Source organism: Chlamydomonas reinhardtii, chromosome 1, assembly GCF_000002595.2.
Source record: "Chlamydomonas reinhardtii strain CC-503 cw92 mt+ chromosome 1, whole genome shotgun sequence".
Lineage (NCBI taxonomy): Eukaryota > Viridiplantae > Chlorophyta > Chlorophyceae > Chlamydomonadales > Chlamydomonadaceae > Chlamydomonas > Chlamydomonas reinhardtii.
In genome coordinates this window covers 7,439,102-7,454,775 of record NC_057004.1, presented here as the reverse complement: position 1 = coordinate 7,454,775, position 15,674 = coordinate 7,439,102, and the positions used below count along the sequence as shown (strand labels likewise).

Sequence of the window (15,674 nt, the reverse complement as noted above, 5' to 3'; positions counted from 1 at the left end):
AACACCGGGGAAGTTCCCAAACGCAATGAGGGATGGGCTCACCTCGCTTCTGCCAGTGAGGCCTCCGAGGCGCAGGGGCATACGAATACATTCATAGTTTGCTGCAAGCACACAGCTGAGTAGGAGTTAATTTATTGAGTGCACGGACAAGGCCAAAATGCCGCTGCGGAATTGTTAGCTGCACCTCACATAGACAACTCAATAACGGCTGAGCACGAAACGAGTTGATCAAAAACACGTTTGCTTGTGTAAAGCGAAAACTTGAGGGCGAGCACTAACCGGCCGAGAGCGTGGGATTCGCAGCGCGAGCACGCTAAGAGTTCAATTCAGCTTCTCTCAGGTCTGGTATCATGGAGCTCTTGACTTTTTGGTCGCCGTGTGCCCATTGAGTTGAGACTGCATCTGATAACCACGTCGTTTGCCTTGTCTCTGAAGGATTGGCCTTTCGTTGCTTTGACTTGTGCATAGGCCGATCAGCGCTGGCTCAGAGGAGAGGGTAACACGACTTCGGCTTTTGGCTGGGAGCATGGCACCGGGGTGACTTCGGCTAGGAGCATGGCTGCTTCTCAGCCAGGCGGACTCCCGCGCCAGGGCCATGTCCCAAACGGGGTGGGCTCTTTCCGCAGAGATGGAGCCGACAGGCCTCCTCCAGGGGCACCCGCAGACACGGACGTGGACGCTGCAAATATTCTTGAGGCGTGGGACAGAGCTCGAGCAGCAGAGGATGCCAGCGTTCATCGGGGAGGTGTTCTGCACGAGCAGGCGCCAGGGCCGGACGGCGCAGCAGGTGCGCCCGGGGTGCCTCTACACAGCGGTTGCACACAGTTTTTTCAGTGTTCCAAACTGGCTTTATGGCTGGATGGCTTGCAGGCTCTGGAGCGGACGAGGACGGGCTCGGGCAGCTGCGAAAGCATGGTCCTGGGCCTGAGGACTTAACCAGGGGGCTTCTCACGTCAGTGCGGCACGTTCACGCATCGAATCAGGCGGCTAAATTGCGCTTGACATCGATCGACGGGCGGAAAGGTGCGCACAGTTTGTGAAATAACTGTTACACATGTCGCTCATTTCCCAGCTTTGTGGGGCGCAGGGTTGCCGTCCGTGGACCCCTCCAGCTCTGAGGCGTCGCCTAGTGACAGGTGCGCACAACCGTTACGCCCGGGTCGTAATAATGGGGTCAGCGGTATGTTTGGTGAACGATGGGGCCCGATGGTATTCGGAGTTGCTTTGCGGCCTCTCGTGCGCCCTCGTCAAACGTTGTCCTGGGCACGGGTTGGTGCCACTCGTGTATGCTGGGGCGGAGGAGGAGGGCTGACCGGTAAGAGTCGGCGCAGGCAGAGCCCGGGGAGTCGGGGGGGAGCAGGTGCTGCGGTACCACCCGGTGACCGCACCCTGATTGACGACACGCATTCCGGTAGCATTATCGCCATTGGATTAAATGACGCTTACCGACCCTCTCATTCTCTACGTACAGGGTCCGGCAAGCCAAACAAAGACGGAATAGTTACTCTGTGCCGCAAACGCCGGGTGAGTGCTGGCGCGTTACAAGCCGCCGAGTTTCTCTAGGACCTCGCTGCCCCCAGGCCTCACCGCTCCTCCGGCCCTTGCCTTGGTCGCAGGCCTGCCGCTTGACTTGCTGCTGGGGCCGGGGCCATCGGGCTCCGTCAGCCAGCAGGGGGCGCCGGCGCTACGCGGCGTGGACTCGCCGCGCACGGCGCGGCGACCGCCGACGCGGCGGGCCACGTTGATGGACCTGGCGGACGCTGCAGCGAACCCCACAGCGCTTGCGCACCCAGTGCCCAGCATGTCGGGCCAGGTTGTGCAGCCGGGCGCGGGGACGCCAACTTGGGCATCGCCAGGCGCGCTGTCGCGCGGCTCCAACCAGCCCGGCTCGCCGCCGCCTGGCTTTGCAAACGGGCGGGATCAGCCAGCAGGGCCCAGTGGCCAGCACGGGCCAGCAGGCGGTGCAGGTGCTGCAGGGGATGGGGCGAGCTCGGATGGTGCCGGCATCCGCCGCAAGTTACTCCAGATGATGTCACTGCAGCGGACGAAGCAGCGCTCCTCGGCGCATCCTGCAACAAGATCTCTGGGGCAGGTGGGTTGGAGTCAAAGCTGCTGGACTGTGAGGGCTGGTAATGACGTGTGTGTTGGTATTAGGGCGTCCTAACAGTCATGGTGCATGGTGGGTATTGTTGCCGGGTCTTGCTTGGCCTTCGCCATTGCACATTGATGTTATGTTTCGTGTGTGCACAGGATGGCGTGCCGCATGAATCCGAGGATGAGGAGGACCCCTTGGCAGCAACGGCGGCGGCGGCGGCGGCAGCAGCCAACGCTGCAACAGCAGCGGCGGCAGCATCCGCAGCCGCAGGTGCTGCAGCAGCGGCGGCGACAGCGACAGCGGCAGCGGCGGCAGCGGCGGCAGCCAGCAGCAGCGGGGCGGCAGGGAGGCAAATGCCGCACGACTCGGACGAGGAGGACGTGGACGTGCGTGCTAGCGGTGAGCGGGCAGTCTCATTCGGGCAACGTCCGATGGACAAACTGTACATCTAGCTACAGCTATGCCATGGGGCGCGTTGGGAGCTTAATTCTTGGGAGGACAGCGTGAGCGCAGCCGTGGCGATAGCATGCTAGCCACGGCGCATTCATGTGGCATGACATGATTGTGTTGTAACCGCCTCTTTTCCCACACCCGCAGGGTCAGCAGCGGGCGTGTCGTGGGGCATGGGCGGCGGCACGGCGGGACCCAGTCCCAGCGAGCTGCGCATGATGGGCGCCGCCACCAGCGTGTCGTTCAAGAAGAGCACCATGAAGCAGGGTGTGCTGCGGCCGCTGTCCACGCTGCCGCCATTCGTGCCGCGACTGTTCATTGAGGACATCACGCTCAACCACGAAAAGTACCGGGGCTTTGACGCGGCGGGGCGAGACCTGACGGCGGCGTCGAAGACGTTGCAGCCGTCCATCATCGAGCTGCAGGCGTCGGTCATGATTGCGGATGTGACCGGTTTCACCAAGCTGACGGAGATCCTATCCAAGAAGGGTGAGGGGGAGAGCGGGGGGCTATGGGCAGGGGGGGGCGGGCGGCTGTGACGAGCGCGCACGCGCAGGGCCGCTGGCGCTGGTGCTGGCGCTGGTGCCGGCGCTGGTACTGGCAACGGCCCTCCCTAGTATTGATGGCTTGGCGGCGCGGTCGTGTGGTGTGTTGGCACGAGCACTGTGGCAGCGGTCGGCGCATCTTGCTTGGCTGCGTCCCGACCCCGTGCCCTGTGCCTGTGCGTGTTGACACGTGGACAGGCACGTCGGGCGTGGAGCTGCTCACCACCTGCATGAACAACTACTTCACGCGCGCCATCAACATGATCATGGCGTACGAGGGCGACGTGGTCAAGTTCGCGGGCGACTCGATGATCTGCCTCTTCTACCCCAACGAGCACGAGCGGCGGCACCCCGACAAGGGCCTGCGCGCCTGCACGCTGCGCATGGTGGCCTGCTCCCACCAGCTGGCCACCAAGCTGGGCCACATGCGCATGAAGATGAACGGGCAGGTGGAGCCGGCGCCGCCGCCCACGCCCGACCCCACGCCGCCGCTGCCGGCGCAGCCATCCAACCTGCTGTCTTCGCCGCTGTTGTCGGCGCCGCCGGGGCTGGGTGCGGGGCCGTCAGGGGAGGCGGAGCCGGTGGACGGCGTGGCGGGGACGGACGGGCTGCGGCACAACAGCGGGCCGATGAGCGGCGCGGCGGCGGCGATGGGGCGGCGGCTCGGGAGAGACTCGCCGCGCAGCAGCGCCACCAACCAGCCGCTGGGGGTGCCGGGGGCGGGCATGGGCGATGAGGGCAGCCCATCCACGGCGGATACCTCTGGGCGGGGCGGGGACGACGCGGCGGCGGTGGCGCGCAAGCGCGGCAAGAGCTGGAGCCTCATGGCCAACCTGCTGAAGGGCACTCGCGGCGGGGGCCGGAAGAGCGAGGCGGCTATGACGCCAGGTGTGTTGCCAGTGTGCTCGCAGCCTGTATGAGTTGCATAATGGGCCGCGCATGCTACTTGCCATCCAGGCGCCGCTGTCCTTTTAACTCGTGTGTACTGTCGTTTGTCATGCCTTCCTGTGCGTAGCGTCCATGTCGCCAGCTGGATCCAGCGGGCCATCGCGCGCGTCCTTCGATAAAGGGGAGAAGCCTGGGACCAGCCGCATGTCCGCGCGCGAGCGCGCCAAGACGGAAACGGGGCTGGGGTTGGCGCTCCGGGGCAGCGCGGGCGGCGGCGGCAGCGGCGGCGGGACGGACAGCAGCGTACAGGGCGGTGCAGCCAGCGGCGCCGCGGCGTCGTCGCAGCCGGCCGGGCTGTGGGCGGGCGGCGAGGGCGTGGTGCGGCGCGAGCTGTCGGTCGCTACCAAGCTCAACCTGCCGCCGCCGCTGCGGCCGATGCAGGGGCGAGCCAGCCAGACGCTGTCGCCGCTCAACGTGGCGACCAGCGGCGGCGCCGCGGCCCCCAGCAGCGTGCCGCTGGCGCAGGGCGTGTACCCGGGCAGCGGCGGCGCCCTGGCCAGCATGGCGCTGGGCGCCGCGGCCGGCACCGGCGCCGGCACGCCCGGCGGCTCGCCGCGCAGCTTCACGGAGCAGGCGGCGGGCAGCGGGGGGTCGTTCCGGAAGCCGCCGCTGGGCGCGCGCAGCGAGCGGCGCATGGCGGGCAACCCGCCCATGGTCAGCAGCAACGCGCCCACAGGCGACTGGCGCTCCAAGCTACAGAACCTGAGCACCGCCATCGTGCAGGCGCCAGGGCGCTTGGAGGAGGACCCGCTGGCGCCGCAGCGCAGCCGGCTGAGCGAGAGCGCGCGCGCGGTGCGCTGGGACACGGTGCAGGAGGAGGTGGCGGCGGAGTTTGCGGAGCAGGAGGAGGCGGTGGAGGAGGACGAGGACGAGGAGGGCGAGGGGGACGAGGGGGAGGAGGAGCCGGAGGAGGACGCCAGCTACCCGCCCATCCAGGCGGAGGCGGCGTCGTCCATGTCGGTGGCGGGGCAGCCCATGAAGTCGCTCATCCTGGGCTCCAGCGGGCCGCACACCGCCAGCACGGACGGCAGCAGCACCCCGTCCGCGGCCGAGCGCTCCTACAGCCCAGTGGGCAGCCAGAGCTCGGGCGGGCTGGGCGGGGCGCGTGCGGCGGGGCACGCGGTGGACCTGCGGCGCAAGCTGCTGCTGCGGGCCAGCCACTCGGAAAAGGATGAAGCCAACGGGCGGCGCAGCCTGGGCGGCGTGGGCGTGCCGGCGCAGCCGGAGGCGGCGCTGGGCGCGGGGCCGGGGCCGGTGGCGGAGGGCGCGGAGGAGTACCGCGCGCGGCACCACAGCGAGGTGGAGCACCGCGAGCGCGACGGCGGCGGCGGCCGCTTCATGAGCAAGGTGGTGAGCTGGTTCAGCGCAAACGCGCGGAACCGCAACTCGTACGTGGACTCCTTCTCCAACGTGGCGCAGCACCAGGCGTCGGGGCATGGCGGGCTGGAGGGCCACAGCGACCCGCAGGCCGGCGCCGGCAGCCAGCCGCCCTCCGCGCCCGCCTCCGCCTCCAACTCGTTCAACTACACCACCGGCCTGGCCTCGGGCATTGCGCGCGTGCCGCCGCCCAACATGGGCGTGGGCAGCGGGCCGCTGGGCAAGGGCCCGCGCGGCGACCCCATCATGGACGAGGTCAGCAACTCGCGCCTGAGCCTCAAGGTCATGACCAGCGCCGGCAGCGTGTGCGTGTTCCACGTGGGCGGCGGCGTTGACGAGGTGACCGACCCCACACTGCCCGAGGTGCCGCGCTGGGAGTTCTTCATCGGCGACCGGCCGCTGGCGCCGCTGCTGGACGTGAACCAGCGGCGGCGCTGCGTGAGCCAGGTGGCGGCGATTGAGGACCAGGCGACGGCGGGCAGCGTGGTGGCGGGCATCGAGGTGGTGGAGCTGATCCAGGGCGAGTGGGAGGTGGTGGCGCTGCCGGACAGCGTGTGGCGGGTGGTGGGGCCGTCGGCACCGGGCGCGGCCGCCAACATGCGGTCGAGCCACACCAGCGTGCGCACGTCGCACACCTGGCACACGCGCGCCGCGGACGTGGGGCCTCTGGGCAGCAGCGCCATGATGGCGATGCCAGCAACGGTGGAGGCGGTGCCGGAGGGGGGGGCGGGGGCGGAGGGCGGCTCGATAGAGGACCTGAGCACGCTGCACGGCATGCGGCAGGCCAGCTCGGGCACGGGCCAGAACGGCCCCGCCTCAGCGCTGCTGGGGCCGCACGCCCGGTCGCTGGGCAACTCGCAGAACGGCAGCAGCGACCGGCCCACCAACGGAAGCGGCAGCGCGCAGGCGCCGCCGCTGCCGCCGCCGCACCCCTCCCACCTGCAGCAGTCGCTGCTTGCGATACGCAACTCGCACTCGGACCGGCTCGCCGCCGGCGACGGCGCCACCGCGGGCGCCGCTGCCGCCAACGGCGATAACATGGAGCGCACCAACAGCGGTCCGGCCGGGCCCACCGCCAGCAACACCAGCCAGCGGGCGTCCAACTCGCATGGGCAGCTGGTCGCGCAGACCAGCGGCTCCCACACCGCGGGCGCGCCGCCGTCGGGCGCGATCGTGCCGGCCGCCGCCGTCACGCCCAACGCCAACGCGGCTGGGCTGGCGGCGGCGCTGGCGGCGCTGCCGCCGCGTCTGCGGCACGAGTTTGTGAACCAGCCGGAGCCGGTGCAGCGGCGCATTGCGGGGCTGCTGCGCATGCACGTGCTGGGCAGCGTGCGCGTGCGCGTGGAGGCGGGGCACCTGGACTTCATCAACGAGATCCGGCCGCTCACGTGCATGTTCCTGGGCTTCCCCAGCCTCATGCAGCCGCTGGACGACGTGAGCCACAAGGACCAGGTCAGCTGCGTGCAGTTCGCCTACACCAGCGTGCAGGCGGTCATGCGCAAGTGGGACGGCTCCTTCCTGCAGTTCCGCAGCGACGAGAAGGGCTTCGTTGGCATCTGCGCCTTCGGCCTGCCGGGGCACACGCACGAGGACAACCCCACGCGCGGCATCCGCGCGGCGCTGGAGCTGGCGAGCGTGATCAAGGCGGGCGGGCACCGCTGCAGCATCGGCGTCACCACCGGCGACCTGCTGTGCACGTGCGTGGGCGCGCGCAAGCTGCGCTCAGAGTACACGGTGTTCGGCGACGCCATCAACCTGTCGGCGCGCCTGATGGTCAAGTGCAAGAAGGACGCCTCCATGGGCGACGTGAGCGCGCGGGCTTGGGAGCGGGCTGTGCCGGGGACAGGGCTGCGCTGCGAACGGAACGGCGGAGTAGCGGTTGGTTGCTATTGCCGTCAGGTCCACCGCTTCACCCCCTACTTCACTTGCTGTTAGGACCCCACTCCGCAAATCCCATGTCCCCACCCCCAAGATTGCCTGCCGTCTACCGTTTCCTTAGCTAGTCGTAATGCAACCCCCCTGCAGATCCTGTGCGACGAGCCCACGTACCTGCGTGCCAAGTACCAGGCGTCCTTCATCGAGCTGGAGCCGCTGCCCGTCAAGGGCAAGGCGCAGCCGGTGCAGGTGTACCGGTGAGTGCGGCGCCTGTTTTGTGTGCGTGTGTTTCCGGTTTGCTGGTTGGCTGGCTGGCATGGCGACCAAGCGCAGAGAGTCCTGGATGGACAGCAGGCAGACGCGGTGGGTAACGTGACAAAATGCGCCCTTCGTCACCTCACAGGGTTGGCGCGCACGACGCCACGGCGGAGGCGCAGGCGGCGCAGCAGCGGCGCGAGGCGGCGGAGGTCAGCAGCGGCGAGCGGCCTCTGATTGGGCGCGACGCGGAGATGACGCTGACGCTCAACCACGCGGCCAGCATGATCAGCGGCATGTCGCACGGCGGCATCATCATCATTGAGGGCAACACGGGCATGGGCAAGACCAAGCTGCTGATGGAGGTGCGCAAGAGCCTGGAGCGCATCAACGCCGACACCTCCATCTCCAGCCGGCCCGCCTTCCACATGGTGTTTGGCATGGCGGACACAGCCAACAAGTCGCAGAAGCTGCACCCCTGGCGCCGCGTGTTCCAGGAGCTTTTCAGCCTGGACCTCAAGCTGAAGAGCCTGGGCTCCGGCAACTCGCCGCCCGGCTCCGCCACCAACGTGTTGGGCATGAGCGGCGGCAGCAGTCAGCAGAAGCGGCTGGGCGCCGGCACCAGCGCCTCGGGCCAGCAGCAACCGCAGCAGCAGGGCCGGCGGCGCGGGACGGAGGACGGGCCGGGGCATGCCATGTTCACACCGCTCGGCGAGCGGTTGAGCAAGTGAGTCAGCCTCGCATGCGTCTGTCGCCGGATGTACTGCTTCGCACTGTTCCACGTTGCACGTTCGCATGAATGGGTTGCACATTGCTGTCACCATCGTCTCAACCGCCCCGTCCTCAACTTTCCCCACCTCCTGTTTCACCCCCAGGGTGCCCAACTACGACACCGAGTGGCGCCAGCACCTGGCCGAGCTGCTGGACCTGCCGCTGCCCTCCATCCCGCTCGGCAGCCTGGAGGCAGAGCAGGTGCAGTACGTGGCGGCGCTGGCCGCACCCGCGCCGCAGAGCGCCGGCGCCGGCGCGGTGCAGACCACGCTCTCCCTCCCGAGCCATCCGCCGCTGCTGCTGGGGCGCGAGTCCACAGACGGCGAGACGGGCGACCACCCGCTGGCCAACGGGACGGCATCGGGCGCCATGCCCCTGCTGGGCGCCGTCAGCGACCCGGCGCCGCTGGGACCGGCGGCGACGGCGACGGCGCACGCGGGCAGCATGCTGCGCGCGCCGGGGCCCTGGAAGTCACCCAGCGTGCGGCACGGCAGCATGACCGTGTCCGGCGCGCCGCCGGTGCTGCTGGACGCGCACGCGCACGGCAGCACCATCAACATTGCGGCCGCGGCCGCGGCGGCCGCCGCCGCGAACGCCGAGGTGCCGCCGCCGCCGCCGCACGCGGGCACGGTGTCGGCGGGCGGCACGCACGGCGGCGCCACGCACAACAGCCAGGTCGGCGCGCCCATCCGCAAGAACAGCCTGAACTTCCTGGTGCACGTGATGCAGGAGTTCATCTCGCTGTACGGCCCCACGCTGGTGCTGCTGGAGAACCTGCACGACTTTGACACCTGGTCCTGGCAGCTGCTGGTGAAGGCGGCCGAGGTGCTCACCACCGACTGCATGATCCTGGCCACCACGCGCCCCAACGACCTGCCCGCCGTGGGCGCCAGCCACCACCTGCATGGCAAGGTAGGCCAGCGTGCAGCCAACGGGCGCGACGCGGGGTGCGGGCGGGCTGTGTGCCATCGCACGTTCGGAGTATTGTACGTGTGGCCCAGCACAGCTCCAGCCTCCGCATTACGGGCCGGCTCACCTTACACCTGACCGCAACGTGCGGTGCTGTTCTCCCCGCTCCCGCTTCTTCTGAGTTAACCATAATTGTACCCCCGCTCCGCTCCGCGAGTTTGTCTTGGTTTGCTTTAGTTTGGGCTGATACCAATGCTTGCAAGCCACCTCCTCCCGCTGCAGGCCGCGCTGTACCAGAAGGTGGCCATGATGTACCGCCACCTGCTCAAGCTGCCGTCCGCCACGCGCATCGTGCTGGAGCCCTTCAACTTCCACCAGACCAAGAGCCTGATGCAGGTGGTTGCGGACATCAACTACCCGGACCAGTACGTACTGGCGGTGATGGAGAAGACGGGCGGCATGCCGCTGTACATCGAGAAGGTCACCGAGTTCCTGTGCCAGAGCCAGCGGCCCTGGCTGCCGGAGCAGGGCGGCGAGTTCTCCGCCAACGTCAACAAGATGATCCGCAACCTCAACTTCCAGCAGGTGAGCGGCGGGTGGATGGATGTTGGATGGGTGAGGGCGGGATGAGGCCGGAACAGGCTCGGCCAATCCAGCAGCGGTTCCAACTCAGGACTCTCAGCCCATGCGGCTGGGTGCCCGGTGCTGTTGCACCGTGCTCGCGTGTGTGTGTGACCTGTCTCAGCGGGCTGGCCGCCTCACTCTTTTGTCTCTCCGCCCGCCCGCCCGCCCGCCTGCCGCAGGTGATCATCGAGCGCATGGACCGGCTGAAGCCCGGCATCCACCTTACGCTCAAGGTGGCCAGTGTGATGGGCCAGTGGGTGGACCTGGACATCCTGCACAAGTTCTACCCCATCAACAAGAGCAAGGAGGAGCTGCGCGCGCACCTGCAGGAGCTGGAGCGGGGTGAGTGCTGTGCAGGATTGTAACTGGGAGGAGGCGGCCAGGAAGGGCAGCGGGGTTCGTCGCTTTTGAGCGTGGCGCACGCAAACGCGCTGCAAAAGCCCACAGTGCTACTGTTCCATCCGACGCCAAGCCTGACCTCGACCACCGCACGCCGCCTCCACCAAAACGCGCAGGCAACTTCCTGAAGCCCACGGACGCGGAGGGCGTGTGGGAGTTCAACATGGTGGAGCGCGACATTGTGTACGAGGTCATCCCGCACTACCAGCGCCGCCGCCTGCACGCCAAGCTGGCGCAGGAGCTGGAGAAGAGCCTGGAGGAGCAGCACGTGGCCACCCTGACCACCATCGCCTACCACTGGAACCAGGCCTGCATGGGGCACGAGGTGACGGAGGTGGAGTGCTCGCTCAAGGCCATCGAGTTCTGGTGCGTGGGGTCCCGGAGACTGGGAAGTAGGGGAGAGGTCTGGAACGAGGGGTACTGTGTGCATCCGAGAGTCACGGATCCGTCCGCCAGCCAACTAGTGGCCATCGCTCACACGCACCCGCTCCTCGCTGCACCGGCTTTGCTCGGCTCTGCTTGGCTCGCTGCAGGCACCGCGCGGCCGAGGCGGCCTACAGCGGCAGCAGCCTGATGGAGGCGCTCAAGCTGTACCAGAAGGCGGCGCAGATCGCCGAGATCCTGGCCGAGAGCATGGGCGGCTCCGTTACTAACGGCAGCATCAACGTCATGCACAAAGGGTGAGGAAAGGAGCGCATTTGAGAGCAGGAGGCATCGGGCAAAGGTCTCGGCACAGCTTCGCGAACTCCTCATTGCCCAGAGAAGATGTCCTTTCGGGTACCAAAATTCCTTCCCTCCTACTGACTAACAAGCACGTGTGCTGTTTCCTCTTGGCCCTGCAGCCGCGACCGCCACGGCGACGGCGGCTCGGGCGGCAAGGACGCGGACGGCGGCACGGGCGCCAGCACCGACGGCCGCATCGACGGCACGGACCAGTCGTTCACGGCGGTGGGCAGCGCGTTCAAGGGCGCGCTCAACTGGGCGCTCATCAGCCGCCTCAGCCGCAGCCAGTGGGAGAAGTCCATGGCGTCGTGCTGCCTGGGTGAGTGGGAGCGGCAGGAACGGGGCGCAGGCGGCGCCCAGGGCCGATACCACGACTGGGATGGCGCGGCGTCTTTGTCGTGGGCCGCGCTGTGCGTTGTGTCACGCGCGTGAAATGCGTTTCGTGCTTCGGTCATCGTGCTCGTCAGCCCAGACAGCCCGCCGCTGTGCCGTGTCTAACCCCAGTTCTTCCCTCCCCTCGCACCCTTTGCCCCCCTACCCTCCCGCGCTCCCGCAGGCATTGTGCTGCAGCACCGCTACGAGTTCAACACGCAGCTGGAGTACTGGGACACGGAGGACTACTTCCGCCTGCTCACCGAGCACGCCATCCGCGGCCTCATGCTGCTGGGCGCCCCCCACCCCAAGGAGCTGCTGTCGGAGGCCGGCAGCCGCAACACCGCGCTGCTCAGCCGCGTGTTCTGCTGCTGCAGGCCGGGCGGCAGCGGCCGCGACTCGCCGGAGCGCGGCGGCGGGTCGCAGGGCGGCGGCTGGGCGACGGGGCTGGTGCTGGCGGACAGCGAGGTGCAGGAGATCCGGGACATCCTGCTGGTGCTCATCATCGCGGCGGAGCACTACAGCCTGCAGCACGACGGCGGCGAGTACACGCGCCTGCTCACCTTCTGCAAGCGCGTGTGCAAGTTCTTCAACAAGTGCAGCGACTCGGGTGCGTGCGTGGCTCACCTTCGGGGGGGTTCGTCCTGCCGGTCCTCAAATGCTAGCCGCCTGGCACACGCGGCCACGCACAGCATGCTATGCTGCCACCCCCTGTCCAAACCCGCCTTTTTGCCAACCTTGCATCTCCCCATCTCTCCCCATGCACCCGCGAGCAGGCACGGACCCGTTCCACGACATCCGCGACGCCTGCTCCAGCCGCATCAAGAACTACAAGGCCAGCCGCGCCATGCAGAGCACGCTGGACTTCGGCATCAGCCAGGAGCCGGCGCTGGAGGCGGCGGCGGCGCGCAACGCCGCCGGCGGCCCCATGGTGGGTCCCGAGCTCAGCCGCGCGGTGCTGGGGCTGCAGCGCCCCGGCACGCCGGGCCGCTCGTACGCCTGAAAGCGTGTGCGGGCGGGCACCTGGGTTGGTTGGCCCCCAGGAGGAGCTGTGATGGCACCTGGGGGCGGAAGAGGGGGGAGCGGTAGCCGCGGTGAAGGCACAGCCGTGGCGGCGGCGGCGGCGGGCGGCGGCGGCAGTGGCGCGTGGCGAGGATGGGGTGCATCGGGCACCAAGGAAGGGCGCCCGGGACGGGGGGAGGGCATCAGCGGACAGAGCTTAGTAGAGCGTGCCTGCGGGCCGAGCAGCGGGAGAGGTAATGAGCGATGCGCGGTGATCACGCATTTGAGTACTTTAAGATGGAGGTTGCGCGGGTAGCAGAGCGCGCGTAGATTTGCCACTTCATGAAAGCTTGAACACACATTGTAGGCTTGTAGCCCAAAGGGGCGTGCTTGCGCCGCAGGACCGATGTGCTATTACAGTGAACGCCAAATGAATCATTGTCGGGTCGTGACTTTGGTCTACCCCATGACTACGCTGTGTGAGCGTGCGTGCGCGTGATGTGTATCTGTGTATGTGTGTGATGTGTATGTGTGACGTGTACTGTGTGTGTGACGCTTGAAACGGCCGTGCGCCAGGAGTGGAATGCATGTGCATTGCGTGGGAGGTGGAATGGCGGGGTCTGTGAGCACCTCTGCACATTACAATACTTGCAGGAATGGCCGCGAGTGCGGAATGACCCCGCGAGTGGGGGCTTCGACAGGGCGCCGCAGGAAATGGGGCAGTCATCATGAGCTCGATATAACTGTGTGGGTGATTGAGTCAGGCCCGCGGCTGTATTGGGAAGCCGCTAAGCGCAGACGGGCGGCAACTACGCAACTGATTTGGGCGCGCGTGCAAGGGGTAAGAATTGATTTGGGGAAACGGCGGGCGAGTTCCGCTGCTTTCGCAAGATGGTGTGTGCGGCGGCGAAGACCTCGCATGCCTGAGGCGGCGCCCGACAGGCCACTCGGGGCTCAAGGGGCTTGGCCCTTGGAGGTGTGTGTGTAGGTGCGCGCAGTAGACTGGCGCGCGTCGGACCAAGCGCGCGTATGCAGGCCTAGGAGCAGAGGGGGTTACTACCGGCTTTTACGGCTGGGCCTGCAGAACACAGAACAGGGGGCCCGGCTGTAGCTGGGCCGTGTGCAAGCGCAACGTCGCTATGCCTTCGCAGGCTGCTGTAATTATGCTGCCGTGCATACGGATTGGGGTTTACTCGTCCGTGTTTTGCAGTAGGCGACTCAACTACGGTACTCATGCTGCGCGCTTCGGCGTCACTCATGGGCGCTGTAGCAGCGGCGGTAGTAGGTATCCGCGGACGGCTGCAGCCCTGTTGACCCCACCCCCACCAACCCACCCACGAAGCTTGAGCGTCCTCGTCAGGTTAGCGTAGCGATTGAGGAGCCTTGGACACGGGTCTTTTTGGATTCAGGTCATGGAACCCTGTTGCAGGCGCGATGTGGAGCACGTGCGTGCGGTACCGCGGCCGATCCAGCTGGAGGGCTTGCGGCATCCCCACGGCCCACGTAACCCACTACCCAGTGCCTCCTAGTTGCGTGGGACGACCAGGGAGACGTGCCGTTGCACAAGGCCCCCCAGAATCTGGATGCAGGCCGTGCAGCCACGCCACAAGACATGGTGTGTGCAGTGGCACCCCTGGCCTACACGGCATGCCTCACTGTGCAGCACCGTGGGCCTCGCTGCGGGCCTTCCGCCTTCAGTCTCTGGACATTGTCAGCTGGATGCTGTTACACGAAGGTGAATAATCTTAAATAATATGTTGTTGTACGGTCAACATGTCAAGCCCGGTTGTGGGGGTGGACCGCCCACAGGCGGGGGCATGCGGCGGGTAATCGGGGGGGAGGAGCCTGGAGGAGTGAGCTCGAGGGCAAGGCGGCCATGGGTAAGGGGCACAGCAGGGGTGCGGGGTGGCCAACTCGGCCCATGTGATCGGCAACGGCCGGCAACCGCCCCCAATTCCCAGTTGCGACCAGGCCCCGGCCCGATTTCTTTGCATAGACCAATAAGGGGCACCTCATAGAAGACCCCTGGCGCGCCGGGCGACTAGTTTACTGGCCTTTGACCGACGTTTGAAATTCACCAAGCAATTCTGCAGCCTTTCCCTTTTTGGAGAGCCCGGCGCGCCAGGAGCCCTCCATGTAATCATATAAACTAGATGGAGCCATTATCTGGTCGCGGGCGGGTCCTAACACTCTGCTTGGCGCTACTGCTGCCGGTGGGACGTCGGCCTCATGCTAAGTTGCCGGGATAACGGAAATGTCCTACTGGAGCCTGCATAACTAGGATGGGCTGCGTCTCATAACAATATGTGGTGTCAACGCGACAAATCAAATGCGCATTCGGGTCAGGACACACACGGAAGCTTGCACAACCCCCGAATAGGCATCTCAGATACATATGGTAGCGTATGAGCCAGGCACGCAACATGCAGCGGCGCCAACGCGTATACAACTCTGTGGCGTAGAATTTCAATGCGCGGGATCAGCTGGGGCTGCAGCCCGCGGCTGCCAGGTGCGCCATATCTGCTGACAAGGTTAAGAATGAGAGGTCCCAGGGGTCAGGGTCTTCGATACTAGGATATTGGGAGACATGCACGATGCATGTGTGCATTTGCGTGCAGGAGAAGCCCTTTTCCCGTTACACTGTCCAAATAGGCATCTACCATATTGTAGCAAGTGTCAAGTTGTATTGTCCTGTCCGGAGCGCGGGCGAGTGCTATGAAAGGCTGTGGCGTAGGTGCGGGGTGCTCGTTCGCACCTGGTTTCCGGTGTTCCTTTGACGTTTGTTTGGCCTCCTGCCCCCCGTCTACAGGTCCTGGTATGCAGTATGTCGAAGCATGGTGGCAAGAAGCACAATTGCTGCCCCACCTGCAACGCCGCGGCACCGGTAGCGTGGACACTGGCCGAGGGCGGGGCCGCGGACGGGGCGGGGGCCGGGGTGGAACAGGCCGACAGGACACCAACACCCAGCCCATGGATGTTGACGGACCTGGCGACGTGCTCATGGCGGCAGCGCCGGAGCCGGAGCCCGAGCAGCTGCGCACGCAACCTAAGCGTGTGCGCTCTCAGCCCAAACGCCTTCAGGCCATGTCTCCTGTGAAGCCGGTTGACAAGCGCAAGCGCTCATGAGCATAGGTCTCTCAAATGCATACGCACCTGCAGTGCTGTGTTCTTGTGCATTTATTCGGGATGTGACGCAGGAGCCGCAATGTGGTATGCGCACATACACCACAAATAAGTAACATAGTAGTGCGCTGTACGCGATATGATGACTAATACTGGGTCGGGTCTGGCATGAATCAACCGCTGCAGTGAGTGCATGACAAGCAGGG

At 66.4% G+C, this 15,674-nt stretch overlaps 1 protein-coding gene across 1 annotated transcript; it reads left to right on the top strand.

Annotated features, from left to right (window-relative positions):
• Positions 1-128: 128 nt before the first annotated feature.
• CHLRE_01g053450v5 (uncharacterized protein) lies at positions 129-13,518 on the top strand. The gene is made up of 20 exons (XM_043059008.1): positions 129-340; positions 469-787; positions 871-1,023; positions 1,088-1,136; positions 1,472-1,524; positions 1,617-2,092; positions 2,251-2,494; positions 2,693-3,034; positions 3,289-3,978; positions 4,106-7,221; positions 7,441-7,547; positions 7,694-8,272; positions 8,421-9,228; positions 9,508-9,810; positions 10,029-10,191; positions 10,365-10,614; positions 10,782-10,928; positions 11,091-11,290; positions 11,528-11,953; positions 12,120-13,518. Exons 2-20 carry the CDS (start codon positions 556-558, stop codon positions 12,344-12,346), a joined length of 8,565 nt encoding a protein of 2,854 aa, XP_042928922.1. The 5' UTR covers positions 129-340; positions 469-555; the 3' UTR covers positions 12,347-13,518.
• The last annotated feature ends 2,156 nt before the right edge of the window (positions 13,519-15,674 follow it).

Excerpts from the sequence above, each read along its gene's own strand:
- CHLRE_01g053450v5 (XM_043059008.1), top strand. The coding sequence starts at position 556 with ATGGCTGCTTCTCAGCCAGGCGGACTCCCGCGCCAGGGCCATGTCCCA. Across the intron at positions 788-870 it reads AGGGCCGGACGGCGCAGCAG|GCTCTGGAGCGGACGAGGAC; the intron begins GTGCGCCCGGGG and ends GATGGCTTGCAG. Across the intron at positions 3,035-3,288 it reads GGAGATCCTATCCAAGAAGG|GCACGTCGGGCGTGGAGCTG; the intron begins GTGAGGGGGAGA and ends ACACGTGGACAG.